This window comes from Microcebus murinus, chromosome 27 (genome assembly GCF_040939455.1).
Source record: "Microcebus murinus isolate Inina chromosome 27, M.murinus_Inina_mat1.0, whole genome shotgun sequence".
Lineage (NCBI taxonomy): Eukaryota > Metazoa > Chordata > Mammalia > Primates > Cheirogaleidae > Microcebus > Microcebus murinus.
Genome location: NC_134130.1, coordinates 10,422,839 through 10,435,264, shown reverse-complemented (window position 1 = coordinate 10,435,264; position 12,426 = coordinate 10,422,839). Strand labels below are relative to the sequence as shown.

The window sequence follows — 12,426 nt, the reverse complement described above, 5'->3', positions numbered from 1 at the left end:
AGTTAACACAATGTCTATCATCTCTATGACATGGTTATTGTTTTTCTTTATGGTCTTGATGGTAAGACACAAGACTTGTTTCTTTATGTAAATAAATGTTAATTTTAAACTAGTCACATCAGTTAATTTTCTTCATTGTCTTTAAAATGAAGTATTCTCATGGTACTAAAATGTTTTGCATAAAACAAAACTTTTATCTCTATCTGGAGAGATTTGTTTTATTTTAGTTTGAGTTATAGTATACCTTCTCTTTTAAGAAATTTTCTTAAGAAAAGTATTATTTCTGGCCTCATGAAGGACATATAGAATAATTTTTGGTATAACTGAAAGATTTGTTGAAAAAATATAGTAGAAAAGATAATAACACATTTGAGGTTCTTTTTCTGGACCATATATTCTACTGAAGAAGTTATTACAAGCTAGAATCTAAATATTTCATGGTTGACTTGTCATTTCAAAAGTTTAAAACCATAAAGAAATTACAAATTTTTCTTTTAATTCTGGGAATCTGATTATGTGACTTCCTTGAAAGCTGATTGAGTCTTAGCTGCTCTTTGGTGATGAGGTCCAACTTCTAAACTTAAATATGCATCTGTTGAGGTATAAAATATATTTTTAAAAACTATATTTAAGTACTTTGTGATTTGTATGGTCTGCAAAATTAAAGAAATAGAATTGAAGATGAAAACACTATTTTCAACTAGATGAATGCCTTGGATTTCTAACTGCTTAAGAGTTTAGACAATAGGGCAAACCAGTGGAAGTTTACTTTCCCTGTGCTTTGGCTAGAAAGAGCATTCACACTGAAATGCATGAACTCTGAACACCTGTCCAGATTAGGGGACACTGCCAGGCCACAAAACTAATAGCCTACATTATAATGAAAATTTGTCTGAACAATGCTGAAAACTATTTTATAACTGAAGTTTCTCTTAGCCAATAATTGGTTTTACAATTTGTTGATTTGTCTGTTTGTTTTGTATAAAAACTATATCCTGGATGTCACAATAAGTGAATTATCCATTCATGATACTCTAAACATTTTTCACAAATTTCATATACGTTACCTGACTGGAAAAAAAGTAGTCAGGCCCTACTACAATTAATGTCCATAGTAAACCATTTCACAGCATCTCCTACAAATTACTGAGGGATATAACTCTTGGTTACCTCCTGCCAAACGAGAGCTTAAAAATCAAATATTGTAGACCTATCTTAAAACGTTTAGGCATCTCAGTGATGAGTATTCATTTCACATACGTTTCATTTTTCAGTCTGTTTGGTTACAATGCTTGAAAATAACATGAAACTAGACCTGGATTCTAGGCCTGGCTCTTCAGGGAGAGGAGTGGCTGGGACAGCTCCCTGGCTGGCTGGGGGCTTGGTTTCCTCTCCTGTGAGATGTAGATTTCAGAGACCGTTTCCCATCCTGTTTGTTGTCCAACATTGTAGAAATTGCTCTGGAAGATAGGACAGATACACATGAAAAACGCATTAGAAAATAAGACAAAACTTGTTGATAAGCGCTATTGTCTAGGTTTCTACTAGTAAAAATGTAAGTGATTAAAAATAACAATTAACAATCATAGAAGAGTTACCTTGTACCAGGGACTGTTCTAAGCACTTTACATACTCATTTATAGCTCATGTACTGTCTATAAAGATTATTGGAGGCGAATACTATTCCCATTTCACAAATGAGGAAATTGAGGCACTGAAAGGTGACCTACCTACCTAAGATCACATCCCTGGCAGGTGGTGGAGTTTTATTCGGTTTGAGTCTGGCTCCAACGCACATTTCTGTAACTATCATATCGCATTGTCTCTCTATAGGTTTTCAAATATTTATGCTTGCTACAATGGATGTGATCCATTTCCAGCACTTCTATTTTCACATATGAAATAAGCGTCCATTCACCCAAGTGGTATTTACTAAGCGCCTACTTTTATGCCAGGCATGAAGCAGTGCCCAGAACAATTAAATGTAGTGCTTTCCCTAGTGAAGTATAGGCAGTCTAGTTTGGACGATTTCTTTCTCTTCTCCCAATACCCTAATTGGGTTGAATGTCGCTTGTTCGAAAAGGTGCCCAAGGTAACAGAGAAAGAATTTATCTGATTTCGTTCATGTACCATAAAATAGAGAGGAATGTTAGTAGAACCAAGACCTCCAATCTCCTCAGGACTCCCTGTCACATTTCTTCATTGTTGCTTTCTGCTCTTTTTTCATCATCTTCTCTCTGCAGATTGGCTACCTTTCCTTCTCTTGTTCCTGGAACTTGCCCTAATACACAGCCAGACCCTGCTCTGTAACTTCACATCTCATGGCCCAGGCAACCCAGGAAGAAGTCGGGTTAACAATCTGTTGTTCCCGCAATTCTGATGGAAGACAGAGATGATAAAGGCTTGTATTAGATCCTCAAAGCTGCGTTGGCAGTAGTCATAATGCCTTGCTGTTAGGCAGAGATCGATGCATACATTCTATTAATAGTTCCGTCTGAGAGTATGGGCAGACATGTCCCCCCTCAGCAGTCGGGTGGTTTCTTCCCTTACCTCACTGGATGGCACGACACTGAGGAAGGTGAACAAAACATAATCTTTCCTTCATAGTTTCTAAATAGAAGACGAAGGGAGCATTACAATAGAAACTCATTTTCCATTTAATCTACCAAACAAAGCTAATGCCCCCAAGTGTAGCTTTTCTCCCATGCATCCTTTAAAAATTGCAATTGTAGAGGCAGAGTGTATTCTTGGTCGTACTCCATGCAAATCAGCTTCTTGTCTGCCACAGCAGAGTTCAATTAACATGACACAATTTCACACATTCTTTCCTGAAGAAAGGCATGTTCTTTGTCAATTTTTAATATTACAGAATTACTTTTAGCAAATTCACGTAATGTGTTTGAGGGCTACAAATGGATTTTTCAACACTATACAATATAGTTTTGTAGTTCATTCCTTTTTGAGAAAAAGGAATATTGTCAAGATCTTTTAAATATCTTTCATTTATCTTAAAACCTGAAGCTCTTTAGTTATTAATACTCATTTTCCAGATGGTAATCTTTTTTCACATTTCTTATACTGCCAACTTTAACATGATTCTATTTCATTTAGAAATTGATTTTTACTTTGGGATGATGGTGGGTGTTAGTGGAAGAGAAAAGATAGGTTACATTGACAAGTGAGCACTTCCGCTTGCAGATAGTGCAATACTTTGTGAAATTCACATTTGCATATATTTGGATCTTCACTAAGCATATGGATCTGTGATCCCCAAAACTAATTTCTCCCTCTGCCTTTTGTTAGTGATAAATAATTAGATAATTTCTAATGTTTCCTTGGTAGAATCTTTTTAAAAACAGATGTATTGCGGCAAAGCACTTCTATTCACACTGAATTCTGAAAAATCTCAGAATGGGAAAAATAGGTAGTTGAGTAAAAGCAAAAGGCACATTCTAGATGTGCTTGATTTATGACTCTAATCAAGATGGTCACTGCCACTCACAATGTTTACGTTATTGTCTTGACTATTTGAGGCCAATGTGACTGATGGAGGTATCTGCTAACAGAAGATGGTTTGACTTAAGTATGCCCCAGTTTGTGAATGCAGCTGCTATTTGTAAAACATAGTAGAGGCCTTTTCCCCACTCATTTAGTAAGTATTCCACAGGCTGTTCTTACTCCAAGCACTGTGTGCGCTAGAGGTGAACAGGACAAGAACTTCAGATGTTTCCAGTCTATGCAGAAAAATTAGGCAGAAAATCTCATGACTAATTATAGCTGTGGAACATGCTACAGAGGTAGAGAGTGATGTGAAAGTGTGTAACAGGGAGGCCTGACAGATCAGGGGGATCGGGGAAGACGTTTGTGAGACAGGGACATTGATACTTAGAGCCGTAGAATTTGGAGGATGAAGCCAAGTGAAGAAGTGGGGAAGAAACTTGTAGACAAAGAGAACAGCAGGTGGGAAGACCCTGAGACAGAAAAGAGGCTGTCAACTGATAGATGACACGCTTGCGTGGAACTTAAAGGAGAGCTTATCATCTAACCAGGCCCGGGAGATAAGAGTGGGAAGCGTATCACATAGGGTCTTGTGGGACATGTATAGGAATTTGAATTTTTATCAACAAGTAACATAAGCAAGCACTGATGGGTTTTCAGCTGGGAAGAAATAATCAGAGTTCTACTTTGATGCTGCATGGAGAAGAGTGTAGAAGGCACCAAGAGCCCTTGTGGTGAGATTTGCTTTTGCAGTAGTTCAGGGAGTGATGTTGCCTGGATTGGAGAGAAGTGCCCTGGCTTGCGGGGGTTTGGGGAAATAGAAGTGAAAGGACTTGGATTTATGTAGATAAGCAGGGATAAAGTAAAAGAAGGTGTCAAGGATGAACCACTAGATAATTGTGGAAAGAGGAAGATGGTTGTAAGGGTAAGATCATAAATTCAATTTTGGAAAGCCTGAGTTTGCTTGTGATATGACTATAGCAGAGCCAGTGACTGGAGTATGATAAGAAAGGGCACTCGCTGTTCATGTGAGTTGCTGTTGCTACTAGTACATCAAGTTGATAGTTCAGTTTGAAGTCCTATAGCTTAGAGGAGAGGAGTCTGACTTACAAAGAAACATTTGTAACTTGCTAGCATATATATGGAAATGAAAACCAGGGAAAATATGAGCTCGTCTAAGGAAAGGGGGAGGAATGAGAAGAAACCCAAGGGCATGGTGCTGGTTTTGCCTCTCATTGAGCCTCTTCCTTTGCTCTAAGACCCATCTGGCTTTAGATCCCTGCACTGAGGATGGACTTCTGTGCTTCCCATAACTCTGCATAAGCTGAAATGCTTGTAGCTGTGCCCTTAGGAACCATTAGTACACTTTCATTGGCCATCTTCAAGACACTTCTCCCATTCACGTGTTATTTCTGCAACCATCATCATCATCATCATCATCATCATCATAGCAGGTAAATTTTATTTGTACATTCTATGTGCCAAACATTATTTTAAGGGCTTTTAATAGTTTCTTTCACAGTCCTCATTAAAACTCCATTAAGTTGGTAGCACAGTGTACCATTTTCCTACGAGGAAACTGTAGTGTCCAAAGGTAATAGCTGCCTGATAACAATTTCCTGCTTGTTCCTAGCACGGAAGGGATGTGTTACAGATGTCTTGCCAGGTGTGTGGTATTTTTGATACAGGCTATCAAAGTTCAAATTTTCAGGTCAATCATCTTAGGCAGTTAACTTAGCCTCCAAAGGGTCCAGCACAGTTTGGCACATGGTGAACGTTCATTGATGTTGCCTGTGTTGCAATTGTCATTCTACCTTCGTATATGATGATATTTCCCTCACAGTGCCTTATAGGAAATCCTGATAACGTGGTGATGTTTGTAACCAATCCAGCCTGGTAACTTTCCTGTTCCTAACTGTGTTTATTCCAGAATGCCTGCCTAAGTGGCTTGTTGATTTTCTAAATTTCACATACGATTTCTTAGCCGTTTAGCATATGTCTCATTAAAAATTGAATAGGAAGAGAATTCAACCACAGCCATCAGCTCTATACTGTTCATAAGAACAGCTGTGTCCAGGGAACTCTCTGACATGGAGACCAGTGTGCTTGTCCTTTAGTTACTCAGAGAACCCTGACCATGCAGAAGTCTGTGATTTTCAACGTGTTTTTGTAAAAGCATTTCAAAAACACAATCATCACTATACTGACATGTCTATTTGTTGATCATGTTGGCCTTTTAAAATGTTTTTATCCTGTTTCTCATTTGAAAGATTACTGGGAATAACACGAGCCATGTACCCTTAGAAACTTCAGTCTAACAAAGAAGAGAGACATTAACATATTGCTACTAATATTAATATTTAGTAAGAGTAGTGATAAAGTCTCGTAAGGGGTCCAGGTCTAAAGGTGGGAAGAGTAGAGTTGGTCAGGAAAGGCTTTTCTGAGGAATTGGTTTCAGGCAGCATATTGAAGTTTACCTGCAGCCCATCAATTTCAAGGATTTTCTTGGCATTTTTATTTGTCTACATCCAACTAGTTTATAGAACTTTATGATTTTGCTATCTCACCGTGATTTAGTCTTTCTGCCTAACTGAGTCTGAAGTGGACATCACCAGCTCAAGCCCACCTTAAGTTTTGTGTTTCTATTCCTGGCACCTTTATCTTCTAGTCCCCATACCTGCCGCCTCCTCCAACCATAATTAATGGTAAGCATGTCCTTTTCTGCTTTCTTCCCAAATGTTGTCTTTCATTTCCATTTTCCCTGGTAACCACCTAAGTCTGGACTCACACCACCTCCTGGATGGCTGAGTGGAGCAGCAGCCTCTTAGCTGGGACTTCTTCGCTCTGTGCAATGTGGCCCACGCTCTCTGTCCATGTGAACTCTCTCTGTCTTCTATCCTGGGTGTCACCGCCACACAATCGTCTGTAAGCAGTATTTTTATCGACTTTCTCTGTTCAAATACATCCAATGTCCTCTATTTCTGGGTCGATACGTCTGTGCTTCACAGTCACTTCCAAGGACAGTCACTAATCTGCAGCACTATCTCAATCAAATATTGTTTCCATTTCCAACCCAAGGCAGTGTCCTGCAATTAGTGTAGTTTCACTCTAAGGCAAACGCATTGTAACCATTTCATTTCTTCAGCCTTGCCAGGGCTTTCTGCCTGGCCTCTTCTCCCACCCTCATATCCACACCAGACCATTATGCCATGTCCCCCTCCAGCACCATGGCTCGTAGAAACTGGCACTCACTTTCCTAAACTTCATTAGTCTCTCTTTCTTTCTTCTGAAATCTGTGACAGATATCATCTGTGTAGCATAAATCACTATTTACGTGCAACATGGTGTTGGCTGTTGTTTCACAAGTCTTCTTTCCCTCATGCTTCCAAAGAAAAGAATCATTCCTAGGATTACTTCTGTGCTGCCCCAGCACATAGTGCTGGCTAATCTCAAAGTAGGTGTTCCGTGAATACCTGATGACTAATTACATAATGATTAATTGATAGATACTCTTTTGGTGGGTGAACGTTTGCTATCTACCATAGATATTATGATATTAGATGTATTCCATGTTTGGATGCTATGATTATATTAACTTGGTATTTAATAAACAGAAGTTAAGTCCAGCAAATGTATGAGAAGTTATAATCATATTTATAGTCATGTGTAACCTTAAAGAATGGGTTGTGACGTTAGACTAAAATAGAAATGTCAAATTAACCTATAGGCATCGTATGCCATTGTGTTTAGTTAATTCCCAAAATAGTCATTGAGTACTTACTCTGCTCCTGGTGCCAGGGGTGCAGTGGTAGACAGAAGAGGCTAGCTCTACCTTCTTGGGGCTGCTAGTCATACAGGGAGGTTGACTTTAAACAAAATTTTAATTATAATGGTGGCATTAAGTACAAAGGAGAAGTACTTTTCCCAATGACTCTGTGTACCTGCTGAGTGGAAGGACAGAGAAGGCATCACAAGGGATTGTGTGGCAGAGCTTAATTTTCCACGTCTACCTGTCCTAGTGATGCCCACTAATGAAGGTCCCCAACGGCTGCCGCTGCAGTGCCATCCCCTCTCTGCAGGAGAAGGAGCCACACCGACAGTTCAGGCTATCCTCAGTTTTTCGGAGCTAACAGAAACATAGAAACTGTTTCTGAATGAGGTTGCAATATGAACAGTAAGTTCTGAGAGTCCGCACTGGAGACTGAAGTTGGTCATGGTAAAATGAGATGTGGAATTGGAAAAGGTTTGCAGAAAATGTGAGAACATTAATGTACCCATTTGAATATGTTAGACCAAATCCTCAGGGACATATGCTGGAATTTTCTTTGGCTTCAGGAGGACACTTGAACAGTTTAATGGAAAAGAAATGTGCTTCAGTATTTTATACCTGCTAACAGAAAAGGTAACTTTGATGTGTTCCTAATATCTGTCCTACACAGTGAGAGCAAACACTCCTCACCACTCTGCCCCATCACAGATAAGAATTGTATAAGTTACATGCCTTTCACTTTTGACAAAGGGAATAAACTGTAAAATGCTGCTATCTGAAATGGAAAATGTGGCAACACATTTTATAGCCAGTCAAAAACACTTCTCAGCTAAAATGAAACACAGAAATGGGAAGGTGTGAGCCTTTGCGTCCTGCTGGTGTACTCCAGACTAGTACAGCCATAAACAACTGCACAGCTTTAAAAGTGCAATTACTGGGCCAGGCACGGTGGCTCACACCTGTAATCCTACCACCCTGGGAGGCCGAGGTGGGCAGATCACTCAAGGTCAGGAGTTTGAGACCAGCCTGAGCAAGAGTGAGACCCTATCTCTACTAAAAAATAGAAATAAATTAATTGGCCAACTAAAAAATATGTAGAAACGATTAGCTGGGCATGGTGGTGCATGCCTGTAGTCCCAGCTACTTAGGAGGCTGAGGCAGGAAGATTGCTTGAGCCCAGGAGTTTGAGGTTGCTGTGAGCTAGGCTGACTCCACAGCACTCTAGCCCGGGCTACAGAGTGAGACTCTGTCTCAAAAAAAAAAAAAAGTGCAGTTATTTATTGAAATCAATTAACTATAGTTACAATGGAAACTCTGTTGTCTAGGTTTTTATTTGGTTATTTATTTGCTTATTTTTTATTTGCTTAAATTACACCTATACCTATACTAGAATATTTCAAAGGGTAGGATATATTGTTTATGTTAGATTTATTTTAGAGCATGTCAGATCACTCGATGGCATTTTATGTGGCAGAGGGATGTGGTACCACAGCCCTCATGTGGCGTATCAAGCTCTCTTCTTCCTTTAAGTACAGTGTTCCTCAGACTTGTCCCTTCCCTACATTCTGCCTTCACTATGCTCATTAGTAGTTCATGACTAAATGGTCAGAAATGAGCCTGCACTGGATTACCCGACTCTGTTGTCTAAGATTGCTCTGTGATATCCTCGCCATGCTATTGATTAATTCTTGTTCTAGAAAAACCTTACTCTTATGTTATTCCCTAATCAGGAAAGTGGAATGTCTCCCGTCTTCATCTGTTTTATGCTACTATGACAGAATGCCATAGACTGGATAATTTTAAACAATAGAAATGTAATTGGCCCACAGCTCTGGAGGCTAGGAAGTCTGAGAGCAGGTGCAAGACTCTGGTGAGGGCCTTCTTGCTGCATCATCCAATGGTGGAAGGTTGAAGGGCAAAAGAGCATCCCCAAAAGAGCAAGAGAGCAAGAGTGGACCAAGTTCACTCTTGTAACAAGCCCACTCTTGAGATAACTTACCCAACTTGGGGGAACACATTCAAGCCATTGCATCATCGCCCTGTGAGGCTTTCACAACCATGAAGTTCTGTGTTATCAAATCCTTCCATAATCTAGGTTACCCATATGTAGTCACATTTATTTTCTAAGTATTCCCAAGTCTTTCCTTGCACGCATCATTCTTGTCTCTTGCGCAATATTGTGCTCACTCAAACCTCTGTAATATTTCCTTTATCCCGAAGGTCTATTCAAGTCACCCTCATCCTTCAAGTGTCTGCCCAAATCCCACTCCCTACCCTTCAGTGACACATTTCACAGGTGCCCCCACTTGCCATGCTCTTCCTCCTCTCACCCTGTTATATGCAGTCATTGTCCCTAATCCACAGCTCTCAGATTGTCATCATTCTCATCACTGTCTCTACTGTGATGACTGAGAAACTTTAAACGAACTTCACTATGCTGAACATTTATATTTTACGTAGAAGGGTAGCCGTGCCATAAATATTTGAGTGAATGACATAGCTACCCTTAAACATTTGAATGAATAAACTATAATATATAATTTATAGGACAAAAGAATATTTACTCTGTAAATAGAATAAATATCTTGTAAATATTTTGCAGTTATATTCTAGAATATATTATTCATAAAGATAAACACATTATTCAAAATATTGTTCACTGCTTATTTCACAGGTGAATATCATAGAATTTTAGATCCAGAATGTTCTTGGTGCTCATTTATTCTAACCTCGTCATTTGACTTGAAAGGTACACGGACCCCAATGACACAATTAGAGGCAGAGGCACATAAAAAACCCCACTGTTATGGCAAACATCAAATATGATATTTTCCAGCAGTGCTGTTATCTTACCGGCTAGCTTTTAGCCTGCCTTCTAGACGAGAATAAGACCTGTCTTTATTTTTTATATATACATTCCATGATATTTCCTTGCAAAGTGCCAGGACTGTAAGACTCCAATGAACTTTTGCTCTACGAAGCACACATTTCTTTCCTATTATTTTTCAAAGTTACTGAATTTTCAAATGATACTAAGACTTGAAAGAAATTTGAAATTATTGTATCACAAGGGTTAGCTTAAATCTCAGTTGTCTTCATTGTGTTTTTTCAGAACACTTTTAGAGTAAGTTTTTATATAATGATTGCGCTCTTCCCAAAAAGCAGAAACAGAATGGTACAGAGAGTAAATCATGGGTAAATATGCTCTTCTCCAAAAGTGCATGGGACCCTATGGTCTCCCACCAGAGCTGAAGGAACCTAAGAAAGGATTTTACTCTTCACATTCTTCTTACTACATGACCGTTTAGATTTTTGAAAACCCTGGCTAAGTCAATATACAGTTCCAAAATGATCCATTGGGTTGAAGGACCATTTATGCATGTTGAGAGAGTTACTCTAATGAAAGCAACTATCATAGAGTTGTTTCTCTAATGAATTTGAAATGTATACAGAATAACAAAGTTCACTGTGTCACCAACTTTCAGAAAAGATAAAACTAGCAAACTAGTGTTTTAATTGTAGCATTTAATGAAACATGCTGAAACTTTTATGACTTTCAATTCATGTAATTAAATGCAAATAGCTTGACATGTGCTTGGAAAACAGGAAATGGCAGTGTGTGGCTCGGGTGACCTCTCTGTGGTCTTAAGTCTATATTAGCCACAGTGTTTGATGCAAAGCTCAGTGAGTAAAACGAAATTCCCTGTTAGACCAAGGTCTTTTCTGTACTAGGGATAGAGACCAGTGTTCAGTGGAGCCCTCTCCCTCATTTTGTCCTTCCCATGTCCTCATTCAGAGCTGGGAAGAAAGAAAGGGAGGGTTTCTGATTTACCACACACCAGGTCATCTGCCTAGTAGTCTAATAGTCTGCCACTTATGCCCATCAACAAGATCAAAACTCGTTCATTTCAATGCCGCACACTGAATGTTTTGCGTTCTCTTCTGATTTTCAGGCTATATTTTCTGGGAGTCCTGATCGAGTGATACAAATGTGCTGCGATGGTGACATAAACTATTGACTGAGACTGGGAAAGTAGCTGGAAAACCTGATGTTCTCTTCCTTTTTTATGGTGCTTCTATTGGAATAGTGTGGGAAAGTATACACAACATGAGTTTTATCATGAAACTTCACAGACACTTTCAAAGGACGGTTATTCTGCTTGCCACTTTCTGCATGGTAAGCATCGTCATTTCTGCCTACTACCTGTACAGTGGCTACAAACAGGAAAACGAACTCTCTGAGGTGACTTCAGAAGTGGACTGCGGTGACCTCCAACCCCTCCCTTACAGACTGCTGGAAGTGAAAACAATGAAGCTTTTTGATGTCTCCAGGACAGACCCCACAGTGCTAGTGTTTGTGGAGAGCCAGTATTCATCCCTGGGTCAAGACATCATTACGATACTGGAGTCAAGCAGATTCCAGTATCACGTTGAAATTGCCCCCGGAAAGGGAGATCTTCCGGCACTTACAGACAAAAATAAAGGCAAATATGTTCTCATTATTTATGAGAATATTTTGAAGTATATAAATATGGACTCTTGGAACCGAAGCCTTTTAGATAAATACTGTGTAGAATATGGTGTGGGAGTCATTGGATTCCACAAAACTAGCGAGAAGAATCTACAGAGCTCTCAATTAAAAGGTTTCCCTCTCTCCATCTATGGAAACCTTGCAGTGAAAGATTGTTGTATTAATCCTCATTCTCCATTGCTTCGTGTGACCAGATCTTCTAAGCTTGAAAAAGGTTCTTTACCTGGAACTGACTGGACAGTTTTTCAGATTAATCACTCAGCCTACCAACCAGTGATATTTGCCAAAGTGAAGACCCCAGAAAACCTTTTCCCCCCAGTTTCTAAAGGTGCTTTTTATGCCACTATCATACATGACCTGGGGCTTCACGACGGAATTCAGCGAGTTCTTTTTGGCAACAACTTGAACTTCTGGTTGCACAAACTCATCTTCATAGATGCCATCTCCTTCTTGTCAGGGAAGAGGCTGGCATTGTCCTTGGACAGGTACATCCTTGTGGACATTGATGACATATTTGTGGGAAAGGAGGGGACGAGAATGAACACCAACGATGTAAAGGTAAGGCTGTATTCTCCCAGAGTTTCAAAGTTTAATTTGTCTCACAGCAGGGCTACCAACTAGCCTAGTT

At 39.4% G+C, this 12,426-nt stretch overlaps 1 protein-coding gene across 1 annotated transcript in view; it reads left to right on the top strand.

Moving 5' to 3' along the window:
• LOC105883318 (N-deacetylase and N-sulfotransferase 3) overlaps positions 1-12,426 on the top strand; it is a 161,453-nt gene that overhangs the window by 1,336 nt on the left and 147,691 nt on the right. The window contains exon 2 of the mRNA XM_075998353.1: positions 11,221-12,356. Coding sequence (XP_075854468.1) covers positions 11,376-12,356 — 981 coding nt within the window. The 5' untranslated portion in view covers positions 11,221-11,375. The remainder of the gene's footprint in view (positions 1-11,220; positions 12,357-12,426) is intronic.